This window comes from Electrona antarctica, assembly GCF_951216825.1.
Source record: "Electrona antarctica genome assembly, chromosome: 4".
NCBI lineage: Eukaryota > Metazoa > Chordata > Actinopteri > Myctophiformes > Myctophidae > Electrona > Electrona antarctica.
The window spans coordinates 21069021-21086806 of record NC_136809.1 but is presented as its reverse complement, the minus strand read 5'-3'; the positions used below and the strand labels follow the sequence as shown (position 1 = coordinate 21086806).

Below are 17786 nucleotides of genomic sequence, written 5' to 3'. Positions count from 1 at the left end.
AATAAGGTTAGGTTAGGCATAGTTTTTTTTTTTTTTTTAAGATATTTTTTGCGGCTTACGCCTTTTATTGGTTTTTTTGAAGGGACAGACAGTAGGCTGACAGGAAACGGGAGAGAGATGGGGGAAGACATGCAGTAAAGGCCGTGTCGGGCTCGGGAGTCGAACCCGCGGCACACTGCGACTGGATTACCAGTCGGGTGCCCAGACGGTTACGCCACCGCCTGGGCCAGGTTAGGCATAGTTTAGCTGAGGTTACATTTAGGAATACCTGGTGGCGACTGTTCCTATTGGTTGCGGGATTTGACCCAGGGCTAGGCCCAGCGCCACGGGGGTGCCAGAGGGGGCCTGGCACCCTCAGTTTAAGTTTTATATTGTTTTACTGTATAAAGATGATGTGATGATTTTAAACTGGCCCGTCAGTCATCTCATCCTGTAGCCGAACCTGCGGCTGGGGCGAGCGTGTTTTGGGTCACACACACACACACACACACACACACACACACACACACACACACACACACACACACACACACACACACACACACACACACACACACACACACACACACACACACACACACACACACACGGATATGTGTATACGCACACGCATACTGTCAAGCCCTGTATATATACCGTTGAGACTAATCCTCACAGTCAGAGCTCCTACCAGCCAGTTGATTCCAACTGGTGTATAAGGTCTCTCTAGGTCGTCCTCAGACGAGCCCTCCATCGTCACTTCCAGTCATCCTGGTTCTCCATACATCTGGCCAGTTTGTTGGTACTTTGCGCTCCTGCATCGTTCTTGAGTACATCCATGTATGTTAGTGTGGGACGTCCTCGTGATTGATGTCTGTGTGTACTAGTGTAGTATTAGTGTACATTAGGTATGATGAAGTAAGCAGTGGGACTTGGCCTAAGGGTTAGGGAACCAAATTAATCCTATAAAAAGTAACTAAATGCAGTAACATTTCATAATGTACTGTATTCTGCTTACATTTGTTTAATAAGGATGCCCCTTTAACACAGAAAGCTCAGAGCTAAAGCATAGCAGCGTAGAGGTTCCAAACGGAGCTAGTAGCTACCATTAATATTGAGTCATTACAAATTATTGCAATGTCCTGACTTACCAGTGTATTTCTTACATTGGTGGCAATTCACACAAGACCTGGGTCTGCATTTTTAACGCTACCTTCAGTGTTACTGTAAGTGCCGTTGGCATTGACGACATTCTAGTGCAGACCCTTAATTAAACAACCAATGACAATGGCAGATCTTCTTTGGTCATTGCAGCAATGTGAAAGGGCTTCTGTAGCCCAGAGGTGCAGATTTCAGTAAGCGCGTGTTTTGGTTAGTTCTAACTTCTAACCTGCTTGTCCATACAGTAGAGTAGACATAAACAGTTCATGAAGCATTTTAAGCCTTTTGTCATTTCACTGACAATTGCCTTTTAAATTCTCAGTGAATCCAATCGGAACATTTATTTAAAAATGTTATCAGCATTTTGTGAGCTTTATCAGCATTTACAATGTGTCTCTTTTCAGTCACCCGAATAGCAAGTAGTAGGAGTTTATTTATTTAGTGATTAAATAACATAGCAACTGCTGTAGTCAGTACTGTCTAAGCTTGTACCCGTTTGCATCCACATTTGAATACACTCAAAGTTTCTGACAGTTAGCTTCTATCCGCGGACTCCGCACTACTTAGCCGGTGAGACTAAAAGTTGGGAGAGTTGATTCTGTCCGCAGACTCCATACTACTTAGCCGTTCGCCTGTTTTATTGAATATTTATGAGTCAGGCATCCTCTGAGTATATGCTCTTGAACATGATGTTCAGCATACTCATGTTTTGTTTTGTATACCACATCATATTTTAACAGCATTTTATTACTGTTTAATTAAACCTTGACAATATAACTACAACCAGTAACGCAAGCAAAATTTGTAATTCGATACATAACTAATGTATATGCCACATACGCACGCACGCACGCATGCACGCACGCACGCACGCACGCACACGCGCGCGCGCGCACGCACGCACGCACACACACACGCACAGTCCCTACAATGTCTCTGGGAGATTTCATGGATAATTTACATCCTGGTACTCTATATCATGTCTTATTAATCCACATGACTGTGTTTACATGAGGACTTACACACAATTCAATTCAAAGGTCTTTATTGGCATGAGAAAACATACGTTTACATTGACACACAATGATCAATGTCACTGCACAACAGATACACCAGTGTAACAGTGCACACACACACACACACACACACACACACACACACACACACACACACACACACACACACACACACACACACACACACACACACACACACACACACACACACACACACACACACACACACACACACACACACACACACACACACACACACACACTCATAATCATCAGTGTGACTACTCCACACAACAACAACAGCAGCACATAGACACACATCATCAATGTGACTGTACTGTATCATCCAGTGTCAGTCAATTAGACAATCCAGAGAAATGTCCCTGCATGGGCCATTAGGTCATGTGGATTGTATGGGTGGGTGCGTGGGTGCGTGCGTGCGCTTGCGCGCGTGTGTGTGTGTGTGTGTGAGAGAGAGAGAGGGGGGAGAGAGTGAGAGTGTGTTGAGGAGAGTAGCTAATTGGATTGAGTCCCCTGTCTCCTGCCCACAGAAGATCTAACAAATAATCCTAGCAAGTACTGTAGGAGAGACAAAGCTAGACGGCCGGGGGGAGGGGAGAGATGTAGATTAGAAGGATGATAGTAAGTAAAGTTGTGTTTCCACTTAAATACCAGTACATTGCTGCGTAAAACATAAATTGCCAGCATTACACAGTGTAGGACAGTCATTCCCACAATGCCCTCCTTAATGTTTAAGTGTTTTTTATTATTTTTTTGTTTGTTTCTTTTTCACTGTTTTTGACAGTCTCTAGGTCTCTGTCGCAGTCTCAGGCAAAATAAGCTATGGCTTCAGACTAAACCTTTTTGGTCAGAAATGTGGTTATTTTTTTATTTTCTTCTTTTTTATTTAATTTTGATGACCTATGAAATCTTAACTATGTTACCACAATACAGACTGAAATAAACTAAGCTAAGTAGCCTACCGTCATGTGACTGTTCCTGACTGTTAGATTAATATAACGCGTACAACGGGGACATCTCTAAGCACGTGAGACTAGGAATGTGGGGATGATAAAATATGTATTTGGTACAACTAAACAACAAATATCTGCAGCCTGAAAGACCGTCTCTCCCCCCCCCCCCCCCCCCCCCCCTCTCTCTCTTACTTCAGGCACCTCACTGTGTGTTGAGCACTAGTTCTGACAAGGTAGGGTGATGTGATATTGATGGTACAAAATGGACAAAGAAATATACCAGTAAATTGCAGGTATTTCAAGGGAGTGGGAATGGGGGTTTAACTAAGGAAGGAAGTAAAATGAATCTGGAAATCACCTTTCCAGAGCAGTGTCACAAAGTGCTTCAACAATGAAAACAATAAAAAACAGCAGATCATAATGATGGCTGATTTACTGATTGGTTGGTTCGTCTGTCCATCCGTCGGTCCGTCCGTCCTTATTGAATGGCTTGTTGAAACGTGTTTTCCAACAAAAGCAGATCTTAAGCCTAGTTCAGATCTGGTCAGATCCATGACGAGATTGAATGGTTTTAGAACGTTGCAGTGTCAAGTCGCAGTAGTAGTAGTAGTATAATTAACCTGTGGCAGTCGGCTGATGCCGGCTGTTTGAGTCGCAGGATATCCAACTTGTGCAATTGCCTTGATGGCAATTCCAACACATTTCCGATCACACAAATCTGCCATTGTAACTTTTTACAATCTTTGTTTGAGCGGTGCCTAACCGCTTCAACTAACAGCTATGTGTGTCTGTCTGTCTGATGGGTGACCTGGGGTGCACTGTTGGGCGGCGTAGCTGTGTGAACCTCCTGATTGGGACACACACACACACAGTAACTATAGTTGCACCGCTCAGTTCAGACGGTCTGATTTTTACGGGTACAGGCTTTAGTTCAGACGCTATTATTGGTTGGACAGTCATTAGACCGCAAGCACGGGAGCAGTGCATGTTCAAGCGCTGGTACGACCATTGTTCCCGCATGTCGGAATTACCATCGGATCCCATTTTTTCTGCACCACCAGCCTGTGAGAGAGAGAGGGAGAGAAAAAAAGAGAGCGAGCGAATGAGAGATAGGAAGGGAGAGCATATAGCTATTTAATATTTTTATATAAGATTATAGCCTACATAGCCTTAAATATAAATTAATTGGTTGTTTAAAGGGTTAGTTCTGATTTTGGGAAATACTTGTCATTAATATGGTGGTTGCAATGTTTTTATGCTGCTGCTGGCATAGTAATACTGGACACAATAAAAAAAATCACACCCGTGTGAACTGAGTGGTGCAAGGTCTTATATAGCCTGATCAGCTGTGGTCTGACGTAATGTCAGTGACCATAGTAACCATGCTCATTTTTTTGGGTACAGGGGTACAGGTACACAAACATAGGTACAGACAAAGCTGGTTATTGGAGTGGTTTGCACCACTCAACAAACATAGGTACAGACAAAGCTGGTTATTGGAGTGGTTTGCACCACTCAACAAACATAGGTACAGACAAAGCTGGTTATTGGAGTGGTTTGCACCACTCAAAAAAAAATAGTTCCATGTGACAGAAGGGTCAAAGTTGAACAGAAGTTGCTCTATATGGTAGAAATAGGTCAACAATACAAATGACTAGTTAATAAAAAATCACACCCTTGTGAAGTGAGGGGCGCTAATATATTAAAGTCTAACTCATGTTGATTAGGTGATGTAATGGTGATGTAAAACAAACGGTGCCAACACAAACATTAAACGCCATTAACAATAAAGAGACAATATGACGTAAATGGCACATTATGACGTAAATGTTCCCTTCATTGTCAATGACGTTTACAAAATGCGTTTAAATGACAAACATTAAACCTGTGTATAGGAGGGGCTAGCGCCCCTCAAAAACAGAAAAATCACACCCGTGTGAAGTGAGGGGCACTCTTATCATTACATCACAGATCATCATACATCATCTTATTCCGGCCAATCACGATTTGCGTCCTCACTTTTGTCTTGTTTGTTTGTGTTGACCATTCATTGTCAATGGTATTCAGTGTTTGTGTTAGGACATTGTTTGTGTTTACACAAACCCTCAAAACTGGACATAGGAGGGGCTAGCGCCCCTCAAAAAGTACAACAATCACAGCACTCCATTCTTTATGTCCAAAAATCTGGAATAACCCTTTAAACTGCTCGTCGCAAGCCGAGTTGAGTTCAGTGAGTTCAGTCTTGGTTGGAATTTCACTGTGACATGGGGCATTGGTTAATTAACAACCATAAAAAGGACTGTGCATGCACATATCCATCCAAGTGCTAACCCGATCCCAAAAACAATTCCTGATGAAGATCCTTGTGTGACCGAAACAGCGAAGCAATAAACAAACAGTGGAGCAACTCTTTACCAGTGTGGGTGGACATTGTTCCTTATTTCATATTATGAGGTTTTTCATAATAATGGGACCTTTAACCACTATTTACTTATTTACTTATTACTATTTACCCCCCCCCCCCAAGTGCACCATTCACATGCACGCACGCACGCACAGACACACAGACACACACACACATCCCACATACAAAAATGACATAGCCTATTTACTTAACCGTTTGTCCATCTTTGAAATGTATACACTTACACACATATTAATTATGTTGTCAGGTAGAAACCTTTTATGTCAAAAACCGTTCCTTTTTTTTTTTTAATTGCCCAAACATTGCCCATTTTTAAAAATGAGCAATGCGATGTGTTGTGAGCTTGAAGATCCGGTTTGATATCAATAATAAAGCTTATCTGACGGATCAATCTGCCAGGAGCGGAAGGTAATAGAGGGTATGCGCGTGACATCATCATCAAACCCGGAAGTTATGCAGGAACGCCTACTGAGTGGCAAAAACTACTTTCTGGCCTTGACAACCCATACATCCGAACAGAAAAGTCATATTTGATTGTATTTAAGCATGCGCATACCCTCTATTACATTCCTTATGGCGGAGCGTTCCGCCATAAGCAAGTCTGTTAACTGTGACCCATTGCTGCATTTCATCAGTTGGCTCTGTAAAGTACTGTGGCAGTTTGTTTACAACAAAACTTAAATCAGGTCTTTACAAACACCAAAGACTGTGATCGTATTACAAAAGTAGGTAATTTGACTATTCCCGGAAAAGGAAGGTAGTCCGCACACTGTTTTACAGCTCCAATTGTAATTTATTTGAAGTAGGTAGACAGACACAACATTTTGACTACAACAGGTCTTCGTCAGGTACAACCTATTGTGGTCGAAACGTTGTGTTTGTCTACCTACTTCAAATAAATGACCCATGGAGCTGTAAACAGTGTGCGGACTGCCTTCCATTTCCCTGTACGTATCTTTTTGTTCAGCACCTGTAGAATTCTTTTGAGATGTGCATGCATACTTCCCTTTGGATTCAATTTGACTATTCACATCACCCTATGTCACCCGCCTGCACTATAGTTAACAGACACTGCAGCCAGCAGTTAAACAAAATAAAATTAAAAATTAAGACGGGTACATGAGTAAAGGTCTTTAAACACAGGAAGTTTGCTGAATAAACAAAAATGTGGGCAAACTATTCATAGTTGATATCGGCACTGGATCTCTGAATGTCATTCAGAGATACAGATACAGATACAGCATGTTCACTCATTCACTCATTCACTGAATGAGTGAATGAGTGAACATGCTGTATGTATGGTTTATCAAATATAACTGCACCGTCAATTCATATACATCTCTCAATGAACTTACAGTATGTAAGTCTATCAACAATGAGTATACTTTATGAGTGGATATATCAACATTACACATTTAATGAGTGTTTTATTTTCGCAGTGGCATCAAAGTTCATTTGGGGCAATTCAGAGGCAGGCATGTCTGAGGTGGTTAACATGCCTCAACTCATCCAGAGCGTTACGCTGAACCACTTTCTCATTCTTCTTGTGACCATGCAAAATTAGTGAGTTTCACTTTCACTGCTACCGGGAAGGGGAAAAACTCAATTGTGTTTTATGGGCTTTGACGAATATGACCACCCAAACTCCATCAAGGCGACCTTAAGGCTAGCTTCGACACTGAGGACCACGGGTCCTTCTGGAACATCTTGAAATACCTTGGAGCCCCAACCAAAATAATCACTGCACTCTTCAAGCGGCTGTATCAGGGTACGGAAAGCTGTGTACGTGTGAATGGTCAAGACTCTGAGTGGTTCCCCATAATCAGCGGGGTCAGGCAGGGCTGTGTCGCCGCCCCAGAACTCTTTAATTGTGTCATCGACCACCTGATGTCAAGAGTCTGTGAGTAATTACGGTAATTACACCCTAAAAGACCCTGAATTCGCTGATGACACCACCCTGTTCAGCGAGACTGCTGAACAGCTTAGTGAAGCCTCAGTGTGTTTGACGAGGAGTCCAAAAACTCGGCCTGAAGATAAGCTGGTCCAAGACCGAATTTATGCACCCCTGTCCACTTTGTTCCTACTTTTAAATATCTTAGCTTGACAGTGTCCAACACCGGTGACCTCAAAATAGAGGTCGACCGACGTCGTGCCCTAGCAGCCTCCGACATGCAGTCGGTATGGAGGCCGTTGTGGCGACACCGGCACATATCCAGGGAGACAAAGCTTACAGTCTGCAATGCCTCTGTCATCTCCGTCCTCCTGTACAGCTCAGTAACATGGCCGCTGAACAACACTCTGGCGGTCAGGCTCGATGGGTTTGATTCCAGAGCCCTCAGGAGGATTTAAGGCATGTTGTGGAGCCAGCATGTCACAAACCGGGCATTACGAGAGCAAACCCAACAGCTCCCAGCATCTCGCCTTGCAGCAATGCGGCGAGTGCTCTGGTATGGCCACGTCATCCGACTGCCAGAGGAACATCCAACACGCACCATCCTGGCCTTCAATCAGCAATTAAGCCGGTTGGAGACGACCAAGAAGCGCCCTGAAGTGCAAGAGGAAACTCCATCAAGGAACAAGAGAGTCAAAGATGTGGAGTGAATGGAGATGCAGCATGCCATGACCAACACATGCATACAAAAGTAGCATTACCAGTAGGTATAGTTGAGTCAAGTTGACAAGCAGCGAAAACAAGGCTGCGCCTTTTGCTTTTGTTTCCAGTTCACAGTTCACCGTGAAAGAGAATATCATCTTGGCCAGAGGTTTTGGACATGTGGAAGAAACCAAAACCATAGAAAACGACATTGTTGAGAGCCTATACGTCGATCTGATGAGTGATCAAGAAGACATGCACGCACAGCAGGATAATGCTACATGCCATCCACCTAGCCAAGAGACACACAAGTCATCATTAAGTGGGACGGTCACGGTACTGACGCCCTTGTGTTGCTCTTGTATTATGCAATTTGCAGCTTCCACTCTAAGGCACAAAGGCCATACTGTTCAGGAAAAAGAGGTTTGTGCTAATCAATACAATCTACAAAAAAATTAAATAAAGATATATGGTGAAAGCTTTGCTCCAGTGCAGTGCTTTCCAGCTTGCCATGCCCTGATGAACTGTGATACAATACAAAAACAACTTTCTTCTTTCTTTCTTTTCTTTTCTTTTTGTAGGGGAAAAAAATGCTTTCACAAAAATTCAGAAGCACTTGGAGGAACTTTGTTTGGACAACAAATCTCCAGGAGTCATTGCCTGTAGCTAAATGCAATGCATTCATTTTGCATGGCCATAAGAAGAATGAGAAAAAGGTTCAGTGTAGTGTACCACTCTGGACGAGCTGAGTGCACTGTCAACCACCTTAGCCATGCCTGCCTCTCAACTGCCCCAAGATTCATTAGACAGCATGGGCTATATCTTGCGCCACCGCAGCGGCTTAACCCATATCCCTAAACTTATTTGCCATTTTTTACTATCTTAAAAAACCTTTTAAAATAGTTCAAATAGCTGATCTACAAGCTCACAACATGTAGATGTAGATCGGCTAGTTGAACTATTTTAAAATGATTTTCAAAATAGTAAAAAATGGCAAATAAGTTTAGGGATAAGGGTGGCGCAAGATGGAGCCCCATGTACTAACTTATGTACATAATCATACAGTATTGGCAATGTTCTTCAAATACTAAAATAACACTAAAATAGATTCTGGAATTATAAAGACATAACATAAGACATTTATATTGTCCAATTACTTATTATCTTATCAAATGACGTTTTCTTCCCCCCTCTATTAACACCCCCAGAACAAGGTCAATTTCTTTCTAGTTTTATAATCCTCATGGGGACTTTTGGTTCCCACAAAGATAATAAAAACATTATCGCAAGCACGCACGCACGCACGCACGCACGCACGCACGCACGCACGCACGCACGCACGCACGCACGCACGCAGTCACACACACTGTGTCCAATACTGAACGCGATTTGTTGAGTGCTGGATGAATGAATGGGGGGTGGGGGGTCTAGCTCACTCTCAGAGCTAGCATTGTACACCTCCTGCCTTCCGTACCTACTGTATACCTGAACTATTACTATACGCTGGATACAGTGTCAGTCATATTTCTTTACATGTTTGCGATCAACATACTGTATCTTACAATATCTAATAGCAAACCCCATCCATGTGGCACTTCATTCAGCTTCCTTGCTCACATTTCATTCTCTTGCCTTCTCTTCTCTCGCTCAGCCTCTCTTCCTGTGTTCCTGTGTCCGTACGCCTGTTAGAAAGTAGCTGTTGGCAGAGTGAAGTGGCTGCATTATCTAGCTACATTATTGATGCAGACTGCACTCTAACGCACGCACGCACGCACACACGCACGCACGCACGCACGCACGCACGCACGCACAAACACACACACACACACACACACACACACACACACACACACACACACACACACACACACACACACACACACACACACACACACACACACACACACACACACACACACGTGTGCATAAGCACATAATAAACATACACAACACAACCTCTGGGAATTTAAGCACATACACAAAAGAAGCAAAACTAATTTGAGTTGCATTTTCTTGATGTGTGTGGGGGGGAGAGAGAATGACATGACCATGTGTGTAAAATGTTCTTTGTGTGTGCGGGAAATATCAGCTGATCATGTAGCCTAGTATACTGCTCTATCTCTGCTTTTAAGAACAGTTGACCAAATGATCACGCTTGATTATAATAGAAAATACTTCGATCAAGACAAATTAGCCTTAAAGCAAGTGATTGACATCAAGAGAGTTGGTGAACGGAGACAAAATGAATAAGGGGTTCTGTGTGTGTGTGTGTGTGTGTGTGTGTGTGTGTGTGTGTGTGTTTGTGTGTCTGTGGGCGGGGGGGGGGGGGGAAGCAGAAGAATTCTCAGCAGCGTTCCATTCTTAGGGCTTTGTAAGGGCTTCATTAAATATGGATGGTGTTTGGAGCAGAGCAGGGGCGAGTGGGGCACCACAAACTGCAGCACAGAACGCTATATGTCTATCTGTCTGTCTGTCCCTTTTCCTCTCCACCGTTGTCTCCTCTGTCCAGCCACGTGGATGTTTCTCTCCCCCCATCTCTCCCCATTCTGTGTGTCTCTCCATTTCCATCATGTCATCTGTTCTCTTTGCTGTTGACCACACTCCTGTTTTCTTCCCTGCTTTCTACCTCATTTTTCTCATGTCTTCTTTTTGGGATTGTCGTTTCCTTTCAAAGCAAAAAGCTCCGTATAGTGCATTCTCAAATTAATTGTCAGTCACCCATTTCCTCTCCTTCCCTCTCAACCACTTTGCCTCTATATTGCACTCCTTCTGGTCTTTCTCTCACTGTCATGATAGCTGATTCCTGCAATTGTTTAACTCTTTTGTATATAGGGCTATTCAAGATTCATGATTGTTAACATCTTATAAACAAATACACAAAAGTACAATTCATTGGTTTTGCTTCATCAATATTCTAGCAGCAATAACAAACAATACAATAACAAAAAAATAAAAATGCACATTGGTCATAGGCTCATAGCACAAAGAATGTAAATTGTTCATACCCATTGGTCATAGTACACATTGAGGTGCTTGAAGGTGCTGTGTGCATGGACTTCTTAATGTTTTAAATGTGTGTGTGCATGCATGCATACACTGTGCAGTATGCATGCATAAATGACTATTTACATGTATTGTAGTACATAACATTGTGTGCAACATTGCAGAGTAGCCTCAGACCGAAGCAAAAAAAAGAAAAAGCCTAATGTCTCCCCTAGCTAAGGGGGGGGGGGGGGGGGGGGGACTCCATCTTGGCATAAGTGGCGGATGTTAACCCTATAGATTATTGACCAATGTGGGAATTCACTGTTTGAATTGTAGGTGAACATTGGCGCCATGATCATATCTCGGGCTGGGGAGTGGGCAGTGAAGGTAGCAGAGTAGCCTGAGCATCAGCAAAAAATAGTGTTGTGTCCTCCCAAAGGGGGATTCCCTCTTAATCTTGACGTAAGCGGCAGATGTTTCACTTTAACCCTTGGCCCATGTGGGAACTTTGTGTTCGAATCTCGAATGTTGTTATGACATAGACATACTATACTGTAATAAATCCAGCCTAACTGTTCCTTCCTTCCTACTCTGTGTGTGTGTGTGTGTGTGTGTGTGTGTGTGTGTGTGTGTGTGTGTGTGTGTGTGTGTGTGTGTGTGTGTGTGTGTGTGTGTGTGTGTGTGTGTGTGTGTGCATGTGTGCGTGCGTGCGTCATCAGGCCATGGAGAGGCATCATGCTGGTCTTCATCAGCAAAGCGCTGAATGGAGAGAGAACAGAGTGGGAGTGTAACCGGCACCTGCATGGAGCCCTGATACACAGGGCAGAGAACAGGTACAAGGCTTTGTGTTTGTCTCTGAATAAGTGCACGTGAGGGGATTTATGCAGAGAGAGAGAGATGGATTGATAAACTAGAACTATCACCAGGATAATAGCGTGTGTGATGTTTGGATTTTTTTAGGTGGCACTTCTTCCTCTGTCTAGTGAGAATGTGTGTGCATAATTTCACGGAAATCGCACGCTGTGTTCAAGATTTGAGGCATTTTGTTCAAAATGGACCCATCCTGCAAACTTTGGAAGGCAATCTTAGCCAATGGGGATGGAATATGGGGACGTGGACAGGTCTGTGTTGATCACATGACTATAGAGATAGTGTATACTGATTTGCGTGATGTATCAAAATGTGTACGAGTAATAAAAAATAATTATATATATATATATATTATATATATATAATTATTTGGTGGACATTGTTGACAGACATTTGTCTTGTGAGTATAAAACAGCCTTTAATCTGGCTCAGCAGGAGTGACGTGTTAACTCCCTGAGACAACCTGCTGTACACACACACACACACACACACACACACACACACACACACACACACACACACACACACACACACACACACACACACACACACACACACACACTCTAATCCTATTATTCTGCTGTGAGTGTGTGTGCATGTCTTCACACATTAGCGCATTGATTGTGCGTCAGAGTACGATGCAAAAGTTGTGACATTCCAATTTCTCATATACACTGATACACTTCCTGAGATTGAGTTACAGTCCACATTTTTCACGAACGCCCATCTCCAACGGACTCCTCTGCCACTTGTGTTCTCCCCTACACATGTCATGATGATATTATTAGCGATTAATGCTTTCACGTCTTTCACCCTGCTTGGGGTGTGTGTGTGTGTGTGTGTGTGTGTGTGTGTGTGTGTGTGTGTGTGTGTGTGTGTGTGTGTGTGTGTGTGTGTGTGTGTGTGTGTGTGTGTGTGTGTGTGTGTGTGTGTGTGTGTGTGTGTGTGTGTGTGTGTGTGTGTGTGTGTGTGTGTGTGTGTGTGTGTGTGTGTGTCATTGTGTTAGTTGGCAGCCTCTGCATTAAGCTCCAGAATCAAAAGCACTTACTGTAGGAAATTCAAAAGGGAAATATGATTTTGGGATTTGAGTGGATTGGTTTTATTATTATATTATATTGGAACTGGAAGATTTGTTTTATTATCAGAAATGAAAGGGCATGCTACAGTATGCTTAATATTCAGAGCCCATACAGTTCAATAGAGGGCATGCCTATTGGCTAATACTGTTATTTAAATTTAGTATAGACTTCACTGCCTATAGTTTGCATGTAACAATAAGGTTCAAGTGTTTATTGAAACAGTATTACAGTAAGCATGTGACCCTTACACCATGGGCCGCCACAATTAATACTGGCCCGTATTAATTGTGGCAATTATACCTGCACACTGCTACTTGTTGATGTACAACATTTTGGTCGTGTACGCCTTCCTCGGATAGGTCTACATATGTCTTTTGAACGTGCAAGTGGGGGTGTGCGGGTATAAGTGGGGGTGTGCGGACTGCGGGTATATCACCTACATTGTTTGTCGCCTACGCACCACCCACACCTGCTCTAAAACTGCTTGGGTGTGCGGAAGTGCTTTGTCTGGGGTAAGGTAACATTTATTCCAAGGTTGACACAGTACCATCCATAGATTTACATTTATTTTTTATAAAAGAGCATATTTTTTTTTATAATTCTTAAACATATTCATAAAATACTAGTAATATTTTACTAGAGCTGTTAAGTGGCCAATTCCGAGCCATGTGGTTATTGAAAAATACTGCACTTTGTAGATACAATTAGTCTCTGTATAATGCATTGTTTTTTTTATGACGGCACATCATTAATTATCCCTTACATTATGCAATAGCTCTTCTGTGATATGTTAATGAGCATGCCTGTCCGGAAACACTGCTGCCATCCATGACGGGCTATTGGTTGTATTCTGCATCCCAGCATACCCTCTGGCTTCATACCACTGTAACCTGAGAACCAGAGATGAGAGAGAGAGGCAAATGGAAAAAGGGAGATACGAGAAGGGGCAGGGTGTGTGTGTGTGTGTGTGTGTGTGTGTGTGTGTGTGTGTGTGTGTGTGTGTGTGTGTGTGTGTGTGTGTGTGTGTGTGTGTGTGTGTGTGTGTGTGTGTGTGTGTGTGTGTGTGTGTGTGCGTGCGTGCGTGCGTGCGTGCGTGCGTGCGTGCGTGCGTGCGTGCGTGCGTGCGTGCGTGCGTGCGTGCGTGCGTGCGTGCGTGCGTGCGTGCGTGCGTGCGTGCGTGCGTGCGTGCGTGCGTGCGTGCGTGCGTGCGTGCGTGCGTGCGTGCGTGCGTGCGTGCGTGCGTGCGTGCGTGCGTGCGTGCGTGCGTGCGTGCGTGCGTGCGTGCGTGCGTGCGTGCGTGCGTGCGTGCGTGCGTGCGTGCGTGCGTGCGTGCGTGCGTGCGTGCGTGCGTGCGTGCGTGCGTGCGTGCGTGCGTGTGGTGGGGGGGGAGAGAAGTATAAAGAGAGAGGAAAAAGAAGGGTCACAATGAGCACAATGTAGGAGAAAGATAGAATATGAAGGCGAGAGGAGCAGAGAGATGGAGGGATATACCTGTATGTTGACAGATATAGGGACAAAGTGCTTGTGACACAAGGTACCCCTGGAGACATCACTGTCTGGCTGTATCTTCCCCCACTCCTGCTATCTCCACACACACACACACACACACACACACACACACACACACACACACACACACACACACACACACACACACACACACACACACACACACACACACACACACACACACTGCTCGCTCCGCACGCCGCACACCCTCACATCATACCATTCATGTGCTGCTACTCTTCTAGCTCCTTCTTTAGCTCTGCTTCTCCTCCTTTATTTTCCTCCCGCTGCTCCCCGCTGTTGCTCCACCCACCCACTGCCTTGCTCCTCCAGTCTAATGGACCGTGTTAAATGCCCACCATCACTAATGTCCATCTGAAGGACCTCTCCTTCCTGCAGCTGCTCACTGTGGGAGGACGCCTACAACCTCCATCCATCCACCCACCCATCCATCCATCCATCCATCCATCCATCCATCCATCCAGACATCCATCCACCCCAGACCTACAGTCTGGGTGTGTCTGACCACAAGGTGGTCTCAATAGCCTTGACATTTCCGCTGCCCCCTATCAGACCGAAGTGGCAAATGGTTTTCCGAAACTGGAAAAACATTGATCCAGCCACCATGACCATGGATCTTCAGAACATCTCCCTCCCAGTCTCTGCATCAATGGATGAAATAGTGCTATATAAATAATAGTCCATCCATCTACAGCAGTGTTTCACTGGTGGGCCGCATGATGATGTTGCAAGTCTGCACCTAAATAATTATTTAATTTAATAATTATAAGATTTAATTGACAGACAATATATTCATGATATACAAAAAATATATTATATATAAAAGAAATGTCATTGTATTTTGTTTATTTCTTAACATTGAAGAACTGAATTTGGATCATTAAAGTAAATGCTTTCAAAACGCAAATGCTTTCAAAACGCACACATCCCACCCATCTGATCACTGCGGGTAGCTTTAAGATTTCAGTGTTTTCAAGTGGGCCCTCATCCAGAAAAGGTTGAGAACCATTGATCTATATTCTATATAGTATCCATTGGCCAGTTCATTCATTCATTCATTCATTCATTCATTCATTCATTCGTTCGTTCGTTCGTTCATTCATTCATTCATTCATTCATTCATTCATTCATTCATTCATTCATTCATTCATTCATTCATTCATTCATTCATTCGGTTGTCTATGATTCATAGTTGCATAATCCTGCATGAATGCCCACAAGCAGAGTATCTGTTTCGCCGTCATGGGCTATCTGTTCAGCCTTTGATGATCTGATGGTGGTTTTAGGTTACAGCTAATGGCTGGGGTCTTTGTACCACCACCACGGTCTTCAGGATGGAGGGCGGTGTGTGTGTGTGTGTGTGTGTGTGTGTGTGTGTGTGTGTGTGTGTGTGTGTGTGTGTGTGTGTGTGTGTGTGTGTGTGTGTGTGTGTGTGTGTGTGTGTGTGGGGGGGGGGGGGGGGGGGGGGGGGGGGATTTGGCCTGGGCGTGCGTGTTAAAGTAGGGTGACATCACCTACGTTTGCTTTATACACCATTAGCATGCATTAGTTCGCCAAACGTTTCCCCCATAGACACTACTAGAGACAGGAATAGGGCACAGGAGACACCCATAGAAACTAGGGCACTTGGGCGGCCAACCAACCAATCACCACAGGCTGTCTGGAGTGATTTTATGATGAGCTTCTTCCTCATGCCAAGGCCAATGTGAACTAATTTCAATGAGACATCTGCTCTAGAGTATTATTAACTGCACCATTTGCCATATAGCATACGCCACATGCAGGCATGTGGTTTATACCTCTGGCTAAGAGCCTATTAGGCCACAACCACAAGTGACATCACTGTTAGCCTTGATTTATACTGAGTTGTGGATGTAATTTGCATATCAATAAGCTCACTTCACGTCGTACTGCAATGCTGTGTGTGTGTGTGTGTGTGTGTGTGTGTGTGTGTGTGTGTGTGTGTGTGTGTGTGTGTGTGTGTGTGTGTGTGTGTGTGTGTGTGTGTGTGTGTGTGTGTGTGTGTGTGTGTGTGTGTGTTTGTGTGTGTGTGTGTGTGTGTGTCATGACCTCTGCATAAACTCCAAGCATGCCTAACAAATAACTCCATATATGGCATAAAAGGGACACAGACAAAATAACTGGGTGGGGCATTCATTTCCAACTTGCGTCATTCCAAGTAGGCCTGTGCCCAACGTAACCTGACTGCTGCCCCATCTGGCGGAGTCAGGTTATGCCCAACGGGCACCACCCTAGTTATTCAAATGCATGAGGAAACGTGCAATATGCATATGAGACATAATTCATGGGTTTCCCACCCCTTCTTATAGCATCCTGGATGTATTCTTCCGTACTTATTATTGGAACCCCTTGTGACACTTGACCTTTGACCTTTTCCAGTTAAATGGAGGAGCGGGATAGAAGCCGCTCGCCGTCCCGCAGGACCAGCCGGGTAGAGCAGGTGGTGGGCCGATGGCTGAGGCGATCTCGAGACCTTGGCAGCAGGTCTCACTCGCTCACAAGGTCTATATAACTTTATTATTATACTATTAAACCGCGTATGCAAAGGCTAAAATTATGTAATTTAGATTAGCATATCATGTAGTATTCTATAGTGTATACTTATAGTTTTATTGTACATGTATTCTACTGTTGACGGATGTTATAGGTTCTTAGTTTACTTATGATCCTTGATGACTATATTTCTATGCATTAGATTTTTGATTTTCATGATCATTTCATGTACAAGCTCATGGCACAGCTCAAAGTGACATGCTATGAGTTTGTATACTGTATGTGCTATTTTTGAATAGCCAAAGCCATAAAATAATGGGTTGAAGTGGTTTCCCGGTTTAAATGGGTCAAAGCTTTCCCGGTTTTAAAAACTCAGTCACTGTCTGTCTGCACCTTCCTGTCAATGCATCTTTCTATTGACGTGCATTTCAATGTACTCATAATGTTGTCTGACTTACCGATCGGCTCTGCAGAGAGAGGGTCACGGCGGACGGGAAGACGGCGGAGTCCGGCGCCTGCGACCAGAGGAACTACCCTTTCCGTTTCACTGTTCAGATCCAGCGGGAACCTGGCCTCACCTCCCATGGCTTCACTCTGTCACACCAGACCCCCATCCTGGTGCAGGTCGTCACCCCAGGTAGGACACGGTTAATAAGAATA

The 17786-nt window shown here is 44.0% G+C and overlaps 2 protein-coding genes across 2 annotated transcripts in view; both read left to right on the top strand.

The window, feature by feature from the left end:
* LOC306921222 (ATP-dependent RNA helicase SUPV3L1, mitochondrial-like) overlaps positions 1-17786 on the top strand; it is a gene marked incomplete at both ends in the record, with an annotated part of 427184 nt that overhangs the window by 21003 nt on the left and 388395 nt on the right. The window lies entirely within an intron of this gene.
* The window catches only part of frmpd1a (FERM and PDZ domain containing 1a), a 30312-nt gene continuing 24446 nt past the window's right edge, over positions 11921-17786 (top strand). Inside the window, exons 1-3 of the mRNA XM_079499483.1 lie at positions 11921-11966; positions 17013-17135; positions 17600-17763. Of these exons, the coding sequence (XP_079355609.1) occupies positions 17017-17135; positions 17600-17763 (283 nt within the window). The 5' untranslated portion in view covers positions 11921-11966; positions 17013-17016. The remainder of the gene's footprint in view (positions 11967-17012; positions 17136-17599; positions 17764-17786) is intronic.